Below are 23937 nucleotides of genomic sequence, written 5' to 3'. Positions count from 1 at the left end.
TTTCCCCTTTTTTAATTCATTTAACTAACGTATACAAAATATATTAAAGCTGTAGCAGTAGTGCTGCTGATTAAGGCCACAATCGTTAACAGCGATATTATCATTCCTACATTTTTATCGTATGTTAAATTTCTCATTAAATGTTGTTATGAATTTATGTTACTTCACATGTTCACCCAGAAAAAAGGGGCTCTAATGCCAACTGAACTTTATTTTAGTTCATGAAGATTAGTTGATTTTAGTTAAATTTTGCACAATATGAGTAAATGTTCCTTATTTGAATAATTTTTTGCTAAATTTAATGACGTGAACTAAAAATAAAAAAAAAAAGTTGTATACAAATATAGTGCACAATTTTACTAAAAAATAAAATAGTTCATATTTTCCTAAAATGGCAGAAGTTTGCTTAAATTGAGTTCATAAGTCTCTCAAATGAGTAAATTTGACTAAAATTGTACCTGTCTCGAACTTCGTACAGCGCTAAAGACATTTTAACAATTTTTAAATCCAATTTTTTCTTCCAACATATGAAATTTTCTTAAACAACAGAAAAAAATTAATTATTTTTAAAAAATTTTCTTCAATTTGACAAAAAGTATTAACTTATTTGTAACATGTTGCAATTAGAAAACTATTTTAGTTAAAATTTTCTAAAATAAACCTACATTTTCTTCCACGGTGGGGTCACTTTTTTTTGGGTGTTAGCATAGGTTTATTTGATCAATCTATATATTGCAATAGGTATCTCACAAACACAGTGATAATTTTGTGCATCTCAATTCTATTCTCTCATTGACCGATCTATATGTTACTTCATAGCATAGTTATCTCACATATGCTATTATCATTTTGTGCATCTCAACTCTACTCTCACATTGAGAGAGAGTTCATTTTGTTGGCATGTTATTTTCACTAAAATAACTGTTCGCTTTTATTGTTTTGGTAGCTTGGCTACTCTACGCATCATAAAATTGTTTGTTTTTGGATTCTGATATTTTGTTAGAAGCAAATGCATCTCTTGTGATAAATTTGACTCGAAATACCTGTAATGTTAGAAACTCAGAGCTTAGCTTCATTGCTGTACTTGCTTGCCAATAAACCACAAGAAAATCGGAAAAAACGTTTATTTCGTTTGAGAAGGCAAACTTTATTTATTTATTAATAATTACAAAACCATAAGAAGACCAGGTGTCTATTGCGGCCTGTATTCTGAAGACTTATACTGACGCTCTGTCTTACTGAGTCTCGGAACTAAATATATAAAAAAATTAAATTTTATTTTATTTTCACGGACTTTGAAACAAATAGGTGGGCCAAAAGATGCTAAAACGGTAAACTAGTCTGCTGAAAATGGCGAAATCGTCAACAGCTGGAATGACAAACAGAAACTCCCCTTGAAACTCACATGCCATTTTATGATGCTTTAGAAGCTTTTTAATGATTTTGTAAGGCAATTTAAGAAAAAGTTTGCAAAAAATTTAGATTATTTAACCTTGTTTTGTTTTATATATATAAATATTTAAACATAACAGCAACTAAATCGTTGCTACTAAATGGTCTCGGAGATTTCTTTAGTTTATTTCTTTTCCTATACAGCTTTCAGTTCGAGAGAATACTGAGATTATTTTTCTATAAGTGCTCATCCACCATACAAGCAACATAAAATCAAATGAAATGAGTTAGAAAAACCTTGGACAACAAAAGATATTTTCATTTTATTTTGGGTTTCAAACCGATCATTTACTAGACGGACGGATATGCACAATCTTCTTTTACCTGCAGTAACTGGTTTTTGATTTGAAATGTTTTTTTTTTTTTTTTGTGTACTTATTTGTTATGTTGCTTTTTCTGGTTTGGTTAAACTGATGTTTATGTTTATGGTCGGCGAAGGTTGCAGCAGAAAGAGCATTCATTTGAATGCTGCTGAATGTCTGGCTAGGGCTTTAAAGATGATGTGGTTTAAATGGATGTGAATATTAGATTTTTCTTTGTGGTTTTACCTTTTAGTGCAACATATGAACATACCAACTTAGAGACACTTGTTTCGAAGAATACCCAAAAGAGATTATGGTGGTATACAGAAGAAGATCTAGATAGGTTAGGTCTAAGGGGCTGGCCGATATTTCAGACCCACTTATACTAATATCCGTGAAAACAAATCCGATCTAGCGGAGATACAAACCACCAAGTTAGCACTGCTAATGAGTTAACGGAGCACTCTTAATGAGTTAACAGATCATCATAAGGTTGCCACAGTTGGTAGAAATCTACCAAAATTAGTAGATTTTTTACTGTTTAGAAGATTGGTAGAATTCTTCATGTTTTGGTAGATTTTACCAAATATACGTCTCCAACAAAATTGACAAAATTTTCTATAGAAATAAATTTTTGACAAAATTTTCTGTAGAAATAAATTTTTCACAAAATTTTCTATAGAATTGAAATTTTGACAACATTTTCTATAGATATAAAATTTTGACAAAATTTTCTACAGAAATAAAATTTTAACAAAATTTTCTATACAAATAAAATTTTGACAACATTTTCTATAGATATAAAATTTTGACAAAATTTTCTATAGAAATAAAATTTTAACAAAATTTTCTATAGAAATAAAATTTTGACAAAATTTTCTATAGAAATAAAATTTTGACAAAAACTTCTATAGACATAAAATATTGACAAAAACTTCTATAGAAATAAAATTTTGACAAAATGTTCTATAAAAATAAAATTTTGACAACATTTTCTATAGAAATAAAACTTTGACAAAATTTTATAACGAAAAAAAATGTTGACAAAATTTTTTATAGAAAAAAAAATTGACAAAATTTTCTATAGAAATAACATTTTGACAAAATTTTCTATGAATTTCTATAGAAAATTTTCTTAGATAGAAATAAAATGTTAACAAAATTTTCTATAGAAATAAAATTTGCATTTGTTTTGTTTTGTTATTGTTGGTTTTGTTCTTTAAGCATTGTTGTTTTTTTATTTCAGCTTAAAACCATACATTGACTAAACTACAAGAGTAGCTTAACCAACAGAGGAAAAAAATTTTCTATAGAAATAAAATTTTGAAAAAAATTTCTATCGAAATAAAGTTTTGACAAAATTTTCTATAGAAATAAAATTTTGAAAAAATTTTCTATAGAAATAAAATTTTGAAAAATTTTCTATAGAAATTAAATTTGGAAAAATTTTCTATAGAAATTAAATTTTGACAAAATTTTCTATAGAAATTAAATTTTGGCAAAATTTTCTATAGAAATTACATTTTGACAAAATTTTCAATCGAAATAAAGTTTTGACAAAAATTTCTATAGAAATAAAATTTTGAAAAAATTTTCTATAGAAATAAAATTTTGAAAAAATTGTCTATAGAAATAAAATTTTGAAAAAATTTTCTATAGAAATTAAATTTTGACAAAATTTTCTATAGAAATTAAATTTTGACAAAATTATCTATAGAAATTAAATTTTGACAAAATTTTCTATATAAATTAAATTTTGACAAAATTTTCTATATAAATTAAATTTTGACAAACTTTTCTTTAGACAAAAAATGTAGACAATATTTTCTATAGAAATAAAATTTTAACAAAATTTTCTAGAGAGAAGTTCACCAATGTGGTATCACAATGGACTGAATAGTCTAAGTGAGCCTGATACATCGGGCTGCCACCTAACCTAACCTAACCTAACCTAACCTTCTATAGAAATTAAATTTTGACAAAATTTTCTATAGAAATAAATTTTTTTTTTTTAATTTTGACAAAATTTTCTATAGAAATAAAATTTTTCCAAAATTTTCTATAGAAATAAAATGTTAACAAAATTTTCTATAGAAATAAAATTTTGACACAATTTTCTATAGATATAAAATTTTGACAAAATTTTCTACAGAAATAAAATTTTAACAAAATTTTCTATAGAAATAAAATTTTTACAAAGAAAGAAAAAAATTTTGACAAAATTTTTTATAGAAAAAAATTTAACAAAATTTTTTATAGAAATAAAATTTTGACAAAATTTTCTATGAATTTCTATAGAAGATTTTGGTAGATAGAAATAAAATTTTAACAAAATTTTCTATAGAAATAAAATTTTAACAAAATGTTCTAAAGAAATAAAAAAATAAAATTTTCTATAGAAATAAAATTTGGACAAAATTTTCTATAGATATAAAGTTTTGACAAAATTTTCTATAGAAATAAAATTTTGACAAACTTTTCTTTAGACAAAAAATGTAGACAATATTTTCTATAGAAATAAAATTTTCGCAAAATTTTCTGTAGAAATGCTGACAAAATTCCTATAGAAATAAAATTTTGACATAATTTTCTATAGAAATAAAATTTTGACAAAATTTTCTATAGAAATAAAATTTTCGCAAAATTTTCTCTAGAAATAAGATGTTGACAAAATTTTCTCTAGAAATACAATTTTGACAACATTTTCTATAGAAATACAATTTTGACAAAATTTGCAATTAAAATGTTCATTGAAGTTGAAAATGTTTTTAAATTAATAAACTAATTGATGCAATCAACTTTTTAATGAAAATTGAAGTTAGTTAATTAAGTCGGCTAAGTCCTCTGCCAAATGCACCCTAAAAAAACGCTTCTCTAACATTTGTCCCAAACATATTTTGGAGGAAGCATATATATTTTTGAATATTGCCGAAACATGTTTAGAATTTTAATAATATAAATTATTGGAAAATTTCCATTAATGTATATTTCTCAATTCAGATTTTTTTTTTAGTTTTTTTTTTTCTATTTATTTATTAATGTATTTTCAAAGAGTAAACTTTACTTTATCCACCTTCCTTATCAATTTCATAGTTGTTACACATAATAAGCGTTTAATTTTTTATATTTTAATTTCGTTAGCCATTGAATCTTCTGTCCTTTTTTCCACCTTAAGTCAAGAACGCAAATCGCGTGTTTCTTTTCATTGCTATTGGGCTTGGCTATATACTGGGAAGAAAATGTTCGTATTATATGACGAGTTTGCTGCTTAGTATTTTAGGCAATTCCTCACGCTCTATCAATGACTTTTTGTCGAATGGAGTATATCGGGGAACCTTATGGCTTACGATAGTTCATTGGTTACTTGATGTTGGCTGCATACACCAGAGCATTTTAATTTTTACAACCATAGCAATAATAAGGCCTTATAACTTTCAGCTTCTTGTTTGCCATCGAAAAAGAAGACGAAGTATTTGGAAGGGTCTTTAACATACACCACACGCCAACACTTCGGAAAATATTAAGTCGTGAGCCCATCTCTTTAACAGAGATGGGGAATATAATGTATGTATATGTACATATTTTAGTACATTTATTATAATACCATCCATAAGGCAGAAAAAATATCACCAAAATATATCCAATTAAAAAGTTAATTGAATCTGAAGATACAATCAACTTTTTGACCCTTTGACTACCGATGTCCACCTGAGGGGACATTCGGAAACGACACCAAACTCTATTTCCCCACTTAGTTTCGATTTATTTCTCGATGTTATTTTAAAGTAGAGGCTTAAATCTAAATAAGCTATAAATATTTTCCATATTGTTGAGCACTAAAATGTATTTTTTTAAACCTCATTAATAATAAGCGAAAAATGGGAAATTTTTACACTATTTTTCTGCTGTACGGCTCTAGTAATTGGACATTCGTACAAAAACCATAGCTGATATTTTTTCGCGTTATTTTTTGTATTTTTTTCTTACACTGCCAAAGATATTATAGACCAAATAGCGCTTATATTCGTAAAGCCATCACAATTCAAGAATCAAGTATTCAGAACAAACTCATATAGCTCTTGAAGTAATTGAGGTACGTCCTCATGATACAATCATTTTTTTATCAAAATCAATTTGCAAAGTCGATTAGAAAAGTTACGTCTTTAGTTAAAAAATTAATTGATCATTGTTTTAATCAAACAAAATATTCGTGGTTTTTATTAAACCAATAATTGTTCCAATCAACAAATTTAATTAAAAAATTGAATCGATTTCGATTGCAAAACTCAATTAATTGTTTAACTGACTTAATCAAAAAGTTAAATGGAAATTGTATTGAGGTTTAAATATATTTGTGAATTATTTAATTAAATTTTTGATTGAATCAATTAATTTTTTATTAAAATTTAAAAAAAATATTGATTCGTTTTTGTAAACAACATCAATTATAATAATTGAATCAATTAAAAAATCATTTGAAATTTTCAAATCAAATCAATTAATTTTTTAGTCAAGTGTTTGTTTATGCTTGGAGACATTTCAATTAAAAAATTAATTGGATCAATTAATTTCGTGATTGAATCACATTTTTCGTGTATATTTTTTGTGTATTTTTCCCCCATTCAATCACGAAATTAATTGATCCAATTAATTTTTTAATTGAAAATGATAGCATCAATCACAGTTTTAATTGGGCATAAAAAAATATTTGATTAAAAAATTAATTTATTCATTAGCAAATTTCAATTAATTTTTTAATTGATTCACTTAAAAATTTAATTGATGTTGATTGCAAAACTCAATTAATTTTTTCATTAACAACGTAACTATTTTCAATTACTTTCTTGACTGATTAAAGTTTGATTAAAAAATTTATTGTTTGAAATAAATTTTTAGTTAAAATTAAAAAAAAAATCATCACTTTATTAATTGATTTACGGCCATTTTCATGTAGCTCCGTTAGGTTTTAACTGCCAGTTAACAGAAAGTGAATTGCAAATATGTTTTCTCCAGTTATCTTTAACTGAAAAATTTCTAGCAGTTAAGCTCCTAATTGGCATATAAAATGTATAGACACGATGACAAATGTATCCATAGAACGGTTTAAAAGTTAGTTAGCTAACGTAGCACTAACGGAGCTTCATGAAAATGGGGGTTAGTCTTCTTAGTTTGATTAAAAATTTTAGTAGTTTGATTAAAAATTGTATCAATTAAATGTTTTAATTAAAATTTCCAATCAATGACTTAATTAACTTAATGTTTGCATCTTGATTAAAAACTTGATTGTATCAATTAATTTATTAATTGAAAAAATTTTCAAACTTTAATCAATTTCTTGATTGGAAATATTTTGTTGATATTTTTTCTGTGTTGGGATTTGAATTGGAAACCGATTTTTTATTTTACTTCATGTCACAAGTAATGAAGTTCGGTACTAGAGCTCGACCGAAAATTTGGCTTTGGCTTCGTCCAAAAACCGACAATCGGCCTTCGGTGTTCAATTTATTTTCATCGAATTGTCTCATTATCAAATTTGTCCAATTCAAAATACCCAATACAAGTAAAACAAAAAGCTTAAAGTCATCTAATATTGAAGAAAATCACAACAAACATATTTAATTACAAATTTTAGAAAATGATTCGGCTTCGGCCGATTATGCGTTTTTTTTTTTCGAACATCGGCTTTGGACAAAAATAAACTCCTCGGTCGAGCTCTATTCTCTAATATCCAGCATAAAATGCGTAGCCAAAAACGTATGAAATGAGCGTTTGTTTCATGTGTCACCCATTTTCCACAGTTTGGGATCTTTCCTCTAGCTTTTAAAGGGTTTTTTTGTGCAACATTTAACATTGCTGCCGTTTGCTTTTGACTCGAAAGTATCATCTCCATCCAATTCGGCTTCTTCAAAATTTTTTAGTGGTCTTCCACGTTCTTTATTTCTCACATCAAAATCATTATTTCTGAACCGTTGAAACCATCTTTTGCATGTTGCTTCTGATAGAGCATGATCACCATATGCCTCGACAAGCATTCGATGCGACTCTGCAGCACTTTTCTTCAAATGAAAACAAAAAAATAATGCCTTCCGCGAATCATCACTTTCTGGCACAAAATTCGACATTTTTAACACGATGAAAATATATGATTTTATTATATTTTTCACAGATGTCATAGCAAACAAACAAAAAATAAGGGCTCGTTCACAACAAATGTTCTCTATCGATACATTTCTATCTTGGCGCTCACTTTCCTTTCTGGATACGGAAGTAGAGCAAAATTGGACGGAAGTCATCGTTTCGCATTAGTTCTTCAGATGTGAAGATGCACCATTCAATATAGACAATTTCTCAATTAATTGAATGTCTACAATTGGGTCATCGACTGGCAGACACAACAAACCAAGGCAATCCACCCTCAATCTGTCCGTCTTGACATTAAAAATGGGATATATTTTTGGAGTCAATTTTGATTCCATATAATAACCTATGCTATCTCCCAAATATCCCAAGAGGATAACCTAATCCTTGTTTGCCTTGTGTTTTGCATGGATTTGACTTGCATTTGAATTTTCCAACACTGACGGAAACGCGTCCCTCCGGTCTCCGATTATCGAGATGAGTGTATGCATTCAAATTTGCATTGTGCCAGAGGATTGTTAGTTGGGGATTTTTGCCTTTGGACAACTTTATGGTTCTGTTTACGTTTCTGTTTTTTTTCTGTCGACTCTAGCAAAGTCGGTGTAATGAACGGTATTTGTTGGTCGATGAGTTTTGGCTGGCGTTTTTTTTCCTTTGTCTATAGCATGAATGTGTATTTCTTGTTTATTTCAATATTGGGACTGATATGGTGCTTTCGCCAGGTCTTACTTATTGGTGTGGAAGACACAAGGATAGAAGGATGGGACGGAGGCGGGTGTATCCCAAGTTAATACAAACAAAACAAAGCGTTTTTTTTTTTTTCATTGTATCCGGAAATGCTGTTCTTTTCAACACGTGAGTGGAAAATTTGATGTACGCTCTTGGTTTCTAATTTAATATGTTGTGTGTTTGGTATGTGACGGTGTCCAACATTTCATCATCATTATTCATAAAGTAATTTTTTTGAAGAAATGTCGTAGCACGCATTTAATCCCGATAGTTTGGCTTCTTCCTACAATATTCCATATCAATTTTTAAGTCATAAATCGTTTAGTGATTTAGGATATACCACTGGATTCCATAACGGACACTTCCAGAGATATGCATAACTTTTCTGGCTCAGGCCCAGACAAAACAAGTAAGGAAAGTCTAAAGTCGGGCGGGACCGACTATATTATACCCTGCACCACTTTGTAGATATAATTTTTCGATACCATATCACATCCGTCAAATGTGTTGGGGTTATATATAAAGGTTTGTCCCAAATACATACATTTAAATATGACTCGATCCGGACAGAATTTGATAGACTTCTACAAAATCTATAGACTCAAAATTTAAGTCGGCTAATGCACTAGGGTGGAACACAATGTTAGTAAAAAATATGGGAAACATTTAAATCTGAAGCAATTTTAAGGAAACTTCGCAAAAGTTTATTTATAATTTATCGCTCGATATATATGTATTAGAAGGAAAATTAGAGTCATTTTTCAACTTTTCGACTAAGCAGTGGCGATTTTACAAGGAAAATGTCGGTATTTTGACCATTTTTGTCGAAATCAGAAAAACATATATATGGGAGCTATATCTAAATCTGAACAGATTTCAACCAAATTTGGCACGCATAGCTACAATGCTGTTTCTACTCCCTGTGCAAAATTTCAACTAAATCGGAGCAAAAAATTGGCCTCTGTGGTCATATGAGTGTAAATCGGGCGAAAGCTATATATGGGAGCTATATCTAAATCTGAACCGATTTCAATAAAATTTGGCACACTTGACTACACTACTAATTTTACTCCTAGTGCAAAATTTCAACCAAATTGGGGTAATACTCTGGCTTCTGGGACCGTATTAGTCCATATCGGGCGAAAGATATATATGGGAGCTATATCTAAATCTGAACCGATTTCAATCAAATTTACCAAACATTGGTAGAATGTCAATTCTACTCTTTATGCAAAATTTCACGAAAATCGGTAGTAAACTTTGGCCTCTGTGGTCATATGAGTCTAAATCGGACGAAAGATATATATGGGAGCTATATCTAAATCTGAACCGATTTAGCTGATATTTTACAAGTTTTTCGAGACTCATAAAATATTCGGATGTACTGAATTTGAAGAACATCGGTTGATAAACACGCCAATTATGACCAGATCGGGGATAAATATATATGGCAGCTATATCTAAATCTGAACCGATTTTTTTCCAAAATCAATAGCGATTGTCTCTGTTCCAAAAAACGACCCTATGCCAAATTTGAGGACGATCGTCCGATTAAACTGCGACCTGTACTTTGCGCACAAAAATACATGAACAGACAGACAGACAGACAGACGGACATCGATAAATCGACTCAGAATTTAATTCTAAGACGATCGGTATACTAAACGATGGGTCTCTGACTTTTCCTTCTTGGCGTTACATACAAATGCACAAACTTATTATACCCTGTTCCACAGTGTGGCGCAGGGTATAAAAAAATATATTTTGCTTCAACCACAAAGTTAATGCTGATCCAATAAGATTTTAATTTATATTGGTCCCTTGAACTTAGGTATAGGAAATATATCAACAAAATATTCATTGAATCAGAAAAATTAATAAATGCATTTACCCAGCAAAAAAACGCCGCCAAAAAAGCAATGAAAATTTTCTTTTTGGATCAGGAAGTGGTGCAAAATTGACACAGAAGCGATGAATTTAACATGGGCTTGTCATAGGACGGAAGTCTTCCATTTCAATCATTCACTTCTTTAGGTGTGATCCGAATTTAATGTTTTGGATGTTTGGATTAAAAAATTCTGTGATATTCTTTAAAAAACGTTCAATTTAATTGATTGAATTATTTTTTTTATCTAAGCCTAACTAAAACGCACAAATTATTTGAATCAATTATATTTTAATTGGATAAATTAAAATTGATTTATTTGACGTTGGTGATTGAAACTATTCGATTGTTCCAATATTTTAGAAGTTATTACCAAAAATGTAACATCAAAAAAAAGAAATTCACATTCACACATATGCCACAAAAAATTGTGCCGAAAAAATCAATTTTCTGCAAAATGTTGAGGCAAAAAAATAAATCTCTTATTGGTTTGGACAGAGCATAACTCTGTTAACTCTTTACAGTGCTCGGTTAGCCCCTTTATAAAGCTCTGTTAAAAAATTAACAGAGCTGTGCAAAAAACTGGTTTATGTCTGTGCTAACTAAATTCAGAATTTATCTTCACGCCCATATTTTTATGGGGAGTTTTAATTTAACTTGGGAATTTTTGAGCAGCGAAAACGCAGCAATTTGAGGGCAAGAGCTAGAAAATTACTGGCAACACTGGTTACATTAACAATAAACGAATTCTGTTCAATAAAAAAGAATAGGTCGATGCCTTAGTGCCAGGGATCAATACCAAAATACAAATATGGGTCATACATTGGAATATTCCAAACACCTTTTATTTATACCATTTGATACGAATGATGGATAGCTCACATACGATTTGGAGTATTCATGTGTCCACACCGAAAAAAAGTGAACTGTTTTATAGGAAGAATGAACTACCTCGTACGAAAATTGAACTAAATTTTGCTCCACATTTTGAGATTTCCACAAAGCGTTGTTAAAACCAGGAAATTTAAATGCCCTGTTGTGCTTTTTAACTGCAGTTCATGAAATTACAGCATCTCATAGAAGAAACAAGTATATACGGCCGTAAGTTCGGCCAGGCCGAATCTTATGTACCCTCCACCATGGATTGCGGAGAAACTTCTACGAAAGACTGTCATCCACAATAAAATTACTTAGGTTGTGGTATCTTAAAACTTCTTAACATCGTTTTCTAAATTGTGAGTTAGTCCATACGTGGTATATATTAGACAAAAAAGTTATGTATATGTAAGTCTACAAATAATTACGAATCGATATGGACTTCTGTGCGGTACGTAGAGAGCCAGAATTGAAATATGGGGGACTATATACAATTATGAACTTGATATGGACCAATTTTTGTGTGATTGGGGATCGATTTATCTGAGGGCTATATATTGGTTGTTAACGGCCATATACTAGCACAATGTACCAAATTTCAACTGACTCGGATGAAATTTGCTCCTCCAAGAGGCTCCAAAACCAAATCTCGGGATCGGTTTTTATGGGGGCTATATATGATTATGGACTTATATGGACCACTTTTGGTTGTTAAATATCATATACTACCACCACGTACCAAATTTCAACCAGATCGGATGAATTTTGCTTCTACAAACGGCACTGGAGGCCAAATCTGGGGATCGGTTTGTATGGGGGCTATATATAATTATGGACTGATATGAACCAATTCCTGCATGGTTGTTCGATACCATATACTAACATCACGTACCAAATTTCAACCGAATCGGATGAATTTTGCTCTTCCAAGGGGCTCCGGAGGTCAAATCTGGGGATCGGTTTATATGGGGGCTATATATAATTATGGACCGATTTCGACCAATTTTTGCATGGTCATTAGAGACCATATACTAACACCATGTACCACATTTCAGCCGGATCGGATGAAATTTGCTTCTCTTAGAGGCTCCACAAGCCAAATCGGGGGATCGGTTTATATTGGGGCTATATGTAATTATGGACCGATGTGGACCAATTTTTGCATGGTTGTTAGAGACCATATATTAACACCATGTGCCAAATTTCAGCCGGATCGGATGAAATTTGCTTCTCTTAGAGGATTCGCAAGCCAAATTTGGGGGCCGTTTATATGGGGGCTATACGTAAAAGTGGACCGATATGGTCCATTTGCAATACCATCCGACCTACATGAATAACAACTACTTGTGCCAAGTTTTCAGTCGATAGCTTGTTTCGTTCGGAAGTTAGCGTGATTTCAACAGACGGACGGACATGCTCAGATCGACTCAGAATTTCACCACGACCCAGAATATATATACTTTATGGGGTCTTAGAGCAATATTTCGATGTGTTATAAACGGAATGACAAAGTTAATATACCCCCATCCTATGGTGGAGGGTATAAAAAATTAACTAAAAGTAAAGAAGAAAATCATTGGCGCCAAATCATGACCATTTTAACCATACAGTAGTTCATTATTACTATTTTTGGGAATCGTACGAAAATCTTCTTTTGCTTTAGTTCATATTGAACTTATGTGTACGGTCATTGAACTTTATACTCACGTTTAGTTCATAAAATTTTTGAGACATACTTAAAAAAAAGTAAGATTTCATTAAGCTGTAGAAAATTTCGATAAAAATAATAAAATTTAATTACAAGCAAATAAATTTTTTCCAATAAAAATAAGTTAAATTTAGAGTTAGTTTAACTACGGACATTTTTTTCTGTGCATGGTGAACCAAATTGTAAGTATATCTACAGTTAAGTTCTGGGTTCCTCTTAATTGTTTTCTCTTTGGCTAGAATGGTAATATTGAAAGCAACGTAAACTTTATGTCTACTAGAGTTCGACCTAAGGGGTTTTTTTTGGCGGAAGCCGAAGCCGATTATTTTCCTCAAATTTGTTGTTGTTTTTGTTGTAACAGTTTTTAATGTAGTTTCATCCATTTTGTTCTATGCTTGTGCTATGTAGTACGTGTTGTGCTATGTAGTACGTGTTGTTTCGTCCTCAAATTTGTAATTAAATTTGGTGTGTTTTAGTTCAATATTAGAATATTTTTTTCAACAAATGCATAAATACAACAATAAAAGGTAATTTAGTCCAGTAGTTTGATATTATAATGTCAAAAAAGATTGTTTTTATAATTTTTACGTTTTATTTTTACTGGGTGTTTTGGCTAAGACAAATTCATCACTTGCACAATTCAATATGAAATAAATTATTCAAAAAGCTTCGGCTTCCGTTAATCGGCCTATTGACGCCGAAGGCCGATTATCGATTTTTGGCCGAATGCCGAAGCAAAAGCCGATGCTTCGGTCAAGCTCTAATGTCTACCCTCAACGAGGGTATTTTTAGCTCCAAATTAAAATATTTTCTAAATTTCAAACGCATACAACGTTCATCTGTCGTATAAATGTATCTAATATCAAATTAAATCACCTTAAAAATCGGCATAACCGCCGATGTTTTGTCCACTCCAACTACATTACTACACAACATGACTACTTACCATACTACTCCGAAAGCACCATATCCAATGGGACGATCTGGTTGTACATCCTGTGGTACTGCCGGTGGCTGATAATAGGGCGCAGCAGCAGCTAGTATGGCACCTTGTGGCGCACCGCCAGCAGCTCCACCTTGTACGAGTGACATCGAAACGCTCATTTAATTTTACCACAACAACAATGAATTATTTGCGCCTCTCCAAAGGACGACGTTCTAAAAATGAAGCTGTTCCTGGCGGCAACAAAATGCGTTGCGTATTGTTGCCTGATTAGTGGTAGGTTATATGATGAGATGGATGAATGAATGGATACGACGTTGCCACCTCCACCATCAACGAAGACCAATATATCTTTTGTATAAGAACACCAACTGGGAGGTTGCACACATTCACGCCCACGCGCTTCTATACACTTGCTCAAAAACAATCGGTTTCACTTCAAAACATCAGTCGTATTCAGCTGCTCACCCACACAGACGCCGTTTTTGTTCGTTATAGATCCTGATTCAAACACACTCACGTTACTGAGAACAATCTTTGTTGGATTTGTTTTTTGTGTAGAGGTTACCACAAATGTTGCGTGTTTTTCTATTATTTGTAGACTTTGTTGTTGTTGTTGCTTCGTAGGGTATTGTAAATCAGTATAGAATCGGGATGAATGCAAAACAAACAAAAAAAAAGCTTTGCAAGTTGGGCTTTTTTTCACTTTAATTAAAAATTTTTGGTACGTTTTTGTATTCACGATTTATAACGGTTCTGCATAGCATATAACTACGAAGTTGTTGTTAAAGCAGCTTCTCTAAATTATTCTCTTTGCCATTTAATTGTAGTTATTAGTGAGTGGGTGGGGGTGGGGATATTATCGTACGTAGAATTATATATGAGCATAGATTTTTTTCATAATGCAAGTAAATTTGTATTGTTTTGGCGGTAGACTGAAATTGATAAGAAAATAAAATTTATTAATACAATTTATTCAAATTTGTATAAAATTTATTTACATATTTTATGTAGATATATTTCTATAGTTCTTCATCATTGGAAACTTTTCTTTAGTTTCTCATAATTTTTTATACCCTGCGCCACACTTTGGAACAAGGTATTATAAGTTAGTGCATATGTTTGTAACACCCAGAAGGAGACGAGATAGACACATGGTGTCTTTGGCAATAATGCTCAGGGTGGGTCCCTGAGTCGATATAACCATGTCCGTCTGTCCGTCCGTCCGTCTGTCTGTGAACACATTTTTGTGATCAAAGTCTAGGTCGCAATTTAAGTCCAATCGCCTTCAAATTTGGCACATCTTACTAGTTTGGGTCAGAATAGAACCCTATTGATTTTGGAAGAAATCGACTCAGATTTAGATATAGCTCCCATATATATCTTTCGCCCGATATGCACTTATATGGACCCAGAAGCCAGAGTTTTATCCCGATTAGCTTGAAATTTTGCCAAAGAGTACAACTGGTAGTATAGTCATATGTGCCAAATTTGATTGAAATCGGTTCAGATTTAGATATAGCTTCCATATATATTTCTCGCCCGATATGGACTTATATGGCCCCAAAAGCCAGAGTTTTGTCCCAATTTGGTTGAAATTTTGCACTAGGAGTACAATTAGTAATATAGTCATGTGTGCCAAATTGAATTGATTGAAATTGGTTCAGATTTAGATATAGCTCCCATATATATGTTTTTCTGATTTCGACAAAAATGGTCAAAATACCAACATTTTCCTTGTTAAATCACCACTGCTTAGTCGAAAAGTTGTAAAAATGACTAATTTTCCTAAACTTCTAATACACATATATCGAGCGATAAATCATAAATAAACTTTTGCTAAGTTTCCTTTAAATTGCTTCCACCCTAGTGCATTAGCCAACTTAAATTTTGAGTCCATAGATTTTGGGTCAAACCTTTATATATAACCCCCAATACATTTGACGGATATGATATGGTATCGAAAATTTAGATCTACAAAGCGGTGCAGGGTATAATATAGTCGGCCCGCCCGACTTTAGACTTTCCTTACTTGTTTTTAATTAAAATTTGCATTGAATTAAAAAATCTTGAAGCCAAAATCTACAAATAATTATTCTGAAAAATCAAATATACAACAACTAAAGGGTGACTTCTTTAAGAGCTATAGGAAAACAAGTAAGGAAAGTCTAAAGTCGGGCGGGGCCGACTATATTATACCCTGTACCACTTTGTAGATCTGAATTTTCGATACCATATGACATCCGTCAAATGTGTTGGGGGTTATAAAGGGTGATTCTTTTGAGGTTAGGATTTTCATGCATTAGTATTTGACAGATCACGTGGGATTTCAGACATGGTGTCAAAGAGAAAGATGCTCAGTATGCTTTGACATTTCATCATGAATAGACTTACGATCTGCCACAACGTCGAATTTTCAGTGAATGGGCCCTAGAAAAGTTGGCAGAAAATCCGCTTTTTTATCGACAAATTTTGTTCAGCGATGAGGCTCATTTCTGGTTGAATGGCTACGTAAATAAGCAAAATTGCCCCATTTGGAGTGAAGAGCAACCAGAAGCCGTTCAAGAACTGCCCATGCATCCCGAAAAATGCACTGTTTGGTGTGGTTTGTACGCTGGTGGAATCATTGGACCGTATTTTTTCAAAGATGCTGTTGGACGCAACGTTACGGTGAATGGCGATCGCTATCGTTCGATGCTAACAAACTTTTTGTTGCCAAAAATGGAAGAACTGAACTTGGTTGACATGTGGTTTCAACAAGATGGCGCTACATGCCACACAGCTCGCGATTCTATGGCCATTTTGAGGGAAAACTTCGGAGAACAATTCATCTCAAGAAATGGACCGGTAAGTTGGCCACCAAGATCATGCGATTTGACGCCTTTAGACTATTTTTTGTGGGGCTACGTCAAGTCTAAAGTCTACAGAAATAAGCCAGCAACTATTCCAGCTTTGGAAGACAACATTTCCGAAGAAATTCGGGCTATTCCGGCCGAAATGCTCGAAAAAGTTGCCCAAAATTGGACTTTCCGAATGGACCACCTAAGACGCAGCCGCGGTCAACATTTAAATGAAATTATCTTCAAAAAGTAAATGTCATGGACCAATCTAACGTTTCAAATAAAGAACCGATGAGATTTTGCAAATTTTATGCGTTTTTTTTTTTTAAAAAGTTATCAAGCTCTTAACAAATCACCCTTTATATAAAGGTTTGTCCCAATTAATAATATCACTCGACCTGGACAGAATTTGATAGACTTCTACAAAATGTATAGACTCAAAATTTAAGTCGGATAATGCACTAGGGTGGAACACAATGTTAGTAAACAAAATATGGGAAACATTTAAATCTGAAGCAATTTTAAGGAAACTTCGCAAAAGTTTATTTATGATTTATCGCTCGATATATATGTATTAGAAGTTTAGCACAGTTAGAGTAATTTTTACAACTTTTCGACTAAGCAGTGGCGATTTTACAAGGAAAATGTTGGTATTTTGACCATTTTTGTCGAAATCAGAAAAACATATATATGGGAGCTATATCTAAATCTGAACCGATTTCAACCAAATTTGGCACGCATAGCAACAATGCTAATTCTACTCACTGTGCAAAATTGGCCTCTGTGGTCATATGAGTGTAAATCGGGCGAAAGCTATATATGGGAGATTTATCTAAATCTGAACCGATTTCAACAAAATTTGGCACGCATAGCTACAATGCTAATTCTACTCCCTGTGCAAAATTTAAACTAAATCGGAGCAAAAAATTGGCTATGTGGTCATATGAGTGTAAATCGGCCGAAAGCTATATATTGGAGCTATATCTAACTCTGAACCGATTTCAACCAAATTTGGCATGCATAGCTACAATGCTAATTCTATGCCCTGTGCAAAATTTCAATCAAATTGGGGCAAAACTCTGGTTTCTGCGACCGTATTAGTCCATATCGGGCGAAAGATATATATGGGAGCTATATCTAAATCTGAACCGATTTCTTCCAAAATTAATAGGGATCTATTCTGAGCTAAAACACATACTTGTGCTAAATTTGAAGTCGATTGGACTAAAACTGCGACCTAGACTTTGATTACAAAAATGTGTTCACGGACAGACGGACAGATGGACATGGCTATATCGACTCAGGAGCCCACCCTGAGCAGTTTTGCCAAAGACACCATGTGTCTATCTCGTCTCCTTCTAGGTGTTGCAAACATATGCACTAACTTATTCCACAGTGTGGCACAGGGTATAAAAAGACATAAAATCGGTCCAAGTGGTCCGATAGTACGGTCCACTTGGGGCAACAGCGCCTCAAATGGTCCATCTGGTTAGTCCAATTATAACATACTCTTTCCAAAATTTCGGACGGTATCTAACGAATAATGTTGTCTTCCAATGCTAAAATTGCAGCGAGTTTGTCTATATAGACGCAAGCTTTAACAAAGCCCCACATAAAAAGGCGTTCAATCGCACGATCTGAACGGTAATAAAATGGTCACCGAATTCGCCTCTTTGTAACTCCATTGTTAGTCGTACTGTGTGGCATGTGAAGGGGATTGACAGTGGAACAAAACACGAAATGCACGTCATATGGGTAACCCTCCGATAGGTGATAACTCCGGAAGCGATACCTGTGTGATGAGTTCCCGTGGGCCCCTCAATAAAGAAGAATGGGAGAGAGGTATTCCTACACTGAAAAAAATATTTACGTGATATTAAAGATTACGCAACCTCAATTTTAGGATGAGCAATTTACACACTATTAAGGACAAATTTCTTTAAAATAATGATGCTTCAAAAATTTTTTTCGTTAAATTTAGGACGCACATTTTGAAAATTTGCGCCCCTTCGTTAAAGATGCATTAAAGAAACACAATTGTGATTTAAAGGAATCGTCCTTAAGTTAACTGAAATATTGAATCTTTAGATTTAAGATAAAAACGCTTCAAATATAGGCTAAGATTTATTTTCAGGATTTAGCATCTTTGGTTTAGTTTTTTTTTGGAATTAAGAAAATATTTATACCCTTAACCACATAGTGGTCAGGGTATAATAAGTTTGATCTGGCAAAAAAATGTGCCTACCAGAAATATTAATTTTTGACCCCATAAAATATATACCGATCGACTCAGAATCACCTCCTGAGTCGATCTAGCGCTTGGTGTCCGTCCGTCCGTCCATCTGTCTATGTATTTGTTGTTCACAGGATTCCGGTCGCAATTATTAACCGATTTTGATGAAATTTGGTACAGGGAGTTTTTTGGGCACAAGGACGAACGCTTTTGAATTTGGAAGAAATCGGATCAAATTTAGATATAGCTCCCGATTTCGACAAATGGTGCCACGTTGCGCTTTTTTTCAAACGGATCGTCACCATTTTGGCCCTTCAAGTCTGCAAAATCTCATCCAAATCGGTTCAGATTTAGATATAGCTCTCTATGTATCGCCCGATTTTCCCAAATTTGGCCATTTATTTATCAACCGATCTTACTCAAAGTTGGCTAAATGTAATCTTCTATAGCACTAATTATATGTGCAACAAATCATCGAAATCGGTTCAGATTTAGCTATAGCTAAATTTGGCCATAAAACCCTTATTTATCAATCGATCTACTCAAATTTGGCTAACTGTAGTCTTCTATAGCACAACTATATGTGCAAAAAATCGTCAAAATCGGTTCAGATTTAGATATAGCTCCCATATATATGTATAGCCCGATTGTCCCAAATTTGGCCATAGAACACTTATTTATAAACCGATCTTACTCAATATTGGCTAGATCCAGTCCCCTATAGTACTAACGGTATGTGCAAAATTTCATCGAAGTCGGTTCAGATGTAGAAAATGACCAAAGTCCTCTATATGACTTTTGTAAGAGGATCGAATTTTGTATAATATTCGACTTCGGGCGTCGTTATCATATCAATCTGCTTGCGCAATATGGGCTTAGTGGTAGCTAGAGGCATAATAACAGATTGTAGTTCTTGTGAAATGTCTTGCAAGCTTCTCCCCTTTGCAGTTCCCTGGTATGTTAATATTAAACTGCTCAAACATCTGGTTGAAAATACTTCTTCTTAAATAGTGTTCTCAAATACCGAACGTTGCCCATAGGTTAAATTGGTTATTGCGGATGTGGTTTAAACGGTGGGTCACTCTATACAGTGATATGTATTGATGTGTGTGAAGATAAATTTTAAAATTTAACTTTAACAGAGCAATTTTAACAGGTTAACAGAGCTATGTTAACGGTTAACAGAGCTCTTTTGTGTTAAAAAATAGCGCATTTGAATTTAATTTTAGATTAAAACTTAAAAAATGGCGTTGTATGTGCATTGCAATTAAAAAAACAAATCAATAATAATAGAAAACACAATGAGTAATAACTAACTTAAAGGAATATTAGGAATATATATCTCAGAACTGTTAAAGAATGGCTGGTTGCAAAAATAAGTGGTAATAAATTGATTTGTTTAAAGTATGAAATTGGAGATAGATAGGTTGATAAAACTGGTACCACATATAGCTCTCGTCGAGTGCTATCAGAAAGTACAAGAGTTATATTCCAAATTCCTTTCAGATGCGAGAAATTTTGAAATTTTAGAAATCTGGAATGGCCCACTGTGCTGGAATGGAAAAAGATAGGTTAATGAAACTGGTACCACATATAGCCCTCGTCGAGAGCTATCGGAATATATACGTGTTGTATTCCGAATCCATTTCAGATTCGAGCAATTTTGAATGTAAAGTTAAATGATAAAAATCTAAAGTGGCCCACTGTGCTGGATTACAAATAGATAGGTAAATGAAACTGGTACCACATATAGGCCTTGTTGGGCGCTATTAGAATCTACAAGAAATATATACCGAATCCATTTCAGATTCGAGAAATTTTGACTCTAAAATTAAATTTTAAAAATCTAAAATGGCCCACTGTACTGGAATGGAAAAAGATAGGTCAATGAAACTGGTACCACATATAGCCCTCGCCGAGAGCTATCAGAATATATAAGCATTATAATTCAAGTCCATTTCAGATTCGAGAAATTTTGATTCAATAGAAAAATTTTGTAAATATGAAATGGCCCACTGTGCTGGAATGGAGAATGATAGGCCACTGAAACTGGTTTCACATATAGCCCTCGTCGAGAGCTATTAGAATGTATAATCATTACATTCCAAATTCATTTCAAATTCAAGAAATTTTGAAATTAAAGTTTAATTTAAATTTGAAAAATATAAACTGGCCCACTGTGCTGGACACGAAAAAGATAGGTCAACCAAACTTCTACCACAAATAGCCCTTGTCGAGTGCTATAAGAATCTATAGGCACTATATTACGAATCCATTTCAGATTCGAGAAATTTAGAAATTAAAGTTAAATTTTAAAAGTCTGAAATGACCCACTGTGCTGTGGAATGGGGGAAAGACAGGTCAATGAAACTGGTACCACATATAACCTTCGTCGAGAGGTATCAGAATATATAATTGCTATATTCTAAATTTATTTCGAAATATTGTCAAAATTAGAAATAAAATAGACATATTTTCCTTTTGAAATTTACCTCTGTGACTGCGTAGCAAAATGTGTTAAACCTCGCTGTTATTAATATAACATAACATACTTTACTCTGAGAGTCGCTCTCTTGATTCGACTTTCAACAGATATTGTGAAAATAACATAGCAGTGTCTCACTATTAACTCAAGTATTTTTGAAATTAAATTTTAAAATAGAAAAATTAAATTTTTTCAAAATCGTAAAAAGATAGGCGAATGAAATTAACGTCAATAATAGCTCTTATCTAGACCTATCAGAATATATAAGCATCATATTACGAATCCATTTCAGATTCGAGAAATTTTGAATGTAAAGTAAAATTGTAAAAATCTCAAATGACCCACTGTGGTGGACACGAAAAAGATAGGTTAATGAAACTAGTACCATATATAACCCTCGTCGAGAGCTATTAGAATATATAAGCGTTATATTCCAAATCCATTTCAGATTCGAGAAATTTTGAAATTAAAGTTAAATTTTAAAAATCTCAAATGGCCCACTGTGCTGGAATGGGGAAAGATAGGTTAATGAAACTGATACCACATATAGCCCTCGTCGAGAGCTATTGGAATATATAAGCATTATATTCCAAATTCATTTCAGATTCGAGAAATTTTGACTCTAAAATTAAATTTTAAAAATCTCAAATGGCCCACTGTGCTGGAATGGGGAAAGATAGGTTAATGGAACTGGTACCACATATAGCCCTCGTCGAGAGCTATTAGAGTATATAAGCGTTATATTCCAAATCCATTTCAGATTCGAGAAAATTTAAAATTAAAGTTAAATTTTAAAAGTTTCAAAGGGCCCACTGTGCTGGAATGGGGAAAGATAGGTTAATGAAACTGGTACCACATATAGCCCTCGTCGAGAGCTATTAGAGTATATAGGCGTTATATTCCAAATCCATTTCAGATTCGAGAAAATTTGAAATTAAAGTTAAATTTTAAAAATCTCAAATGGCCCACTGTGCTGGAATGGGGAAAGATAGGTTAATGAAACTGGTAGCACATATAGCCCTCGTTGAGAGCTATCAGAATTTATAAGCACTATATTCCAAATCCATTTCAAATTCAAGAAATTTTGAAATTAAAGTTAAATTTTAAAAATCTCAAATGACCCACTGTGGTGGACACGAAAAAGATAGGTTCATAAAACTGGTACCATATATAGCCCTCGTCGAGAGCTATCAGAATACATACGCGTTGTATTCCGAATCCATTTCAGATTCGAGAAATTTTGAAATTAAAGTTAAATTTTAATAATCTCAAATTGCCCACTGTGCTAGACACAAAAAAATATAGGCGAATGTTATTAACGCCTATAATAGCTCTTGAATAGGCCTACCAGAATATATAAGCATCATTTTGGAATTAAAGTAAAATTTTAAAAATCTCATGAAGACCATATTAAATATTAAATAAATGTGTACCTGTCGATAGTAGTGATATATGCGTTTAATGTAAAACGAGGCTATATTCTATATTCAAAAAATCCATTATTTAGTTTTGAATTCTTAAATATCCTAAATCTCCATTAATTTTTTTATATGATATTTTTTTACATTAAAAAACTTATTGCCAATGATATTGTCTATATATAACATAAAAAATTGAACACTCAATAAACAATACTATGCAATGCCGATTTTTATATATGTCATTTTAATTAAAATAGTATAAATATAAAGTAAGTACTTAAAGTATTCCCCATCCCAGCACAGTGGGCCATTTCATATTTACATTCAAAATTTCTCGAATCTGAAATGGATTTGGAATATAATGCTTATATATTCCAATAGCTCTCGACAAGGGCTATATGTGGTATCAGTTTCATTAACCTATCTTTCCCCATTCCAGCACAGTGGGCCATTTGAGATTTTTAAAATTTAACTTTAATTTCAAAATTTCTCGAATCTGAAATGGATTTGGAATACAACGCGTATGTATTCTGATAGCTCTCGACGAGGGCTATATATGGTACCAGTTTTATGAACCTATCTTTTTCGTGTCCACCACAGTGGGTCATTTGAGATTTTTAAAATTTAACTTTATATTCAAAATTTCTCCAATCTGAAATGGATTCGGAATATACTGCTTACATATTCTGATAGATCTAGATAAGAACTATTATTGACGTTAATTTCACTCGCCTATCTTTTTACGATTTTGAAAAAATTGAATTTTTCTATTTTAAAATTTAACTTAAAAAATACATGGGGTAATGGTGAGACGCTGCTATGTTATTTTCACCAAAGACAATAAACTTGAGGAAGATAGGAAATTGGCTTGCGTCATACCAAATGTTGCATTTACCATGTTAGTTCCATACATGTTTGTAATTTT

General features: G+C 32.2%; 1 protein-coding gene across 6 annotated transcripts in view; it reads right to left on the bottom strand.

Moving 5' to 3' along the window:
* nmo (serine/threonine-protein kinase nemo) overlaps positions 1 to 23937 on the bottom strand; it is a 371265-nt gene that overhangs the window by 332297 nt on the left and 15031 nt on the right. For 5 of the 6 annotated variants that reach the window (XR_012721345.1, XM_075304007.1, XM_075304008.1 and 2 more), the window contains one exon: positions 14037 to 14968. Coding sequence is in view for 5 of the 6 variants with exons in the window: in XM_075304007.1 (XP_075160122.1) it covers positions 14037 to 14194 (158 nt within the window). In the remaining variant the exon portion in view is untranslated. The remainder of the gene's footprint in view (positions 1 to 14036; positions 14969 to 23937) is intronic. The other variant, XM_075304011.1, reaches the window with a different exon arrangement.

This window comes from Haematobia irritans, chromosome 4 (genome assembly GCF_050003625.1).
Source record: "Haematobia irritans isolate KBUSLIRL chromosome 4, ASM5000362v1, whole genome shotgun sequence".
NCBI lineage: Eukaryota > Metazoa > Arthropoda > Insecta > Diptera > Muscidae > Haematobia > Haematobia irritans.
Note: the sequence above shows the minus strand (reverse complement) of the source record. Positions and strands in the feature narration are given on the sequence as shown.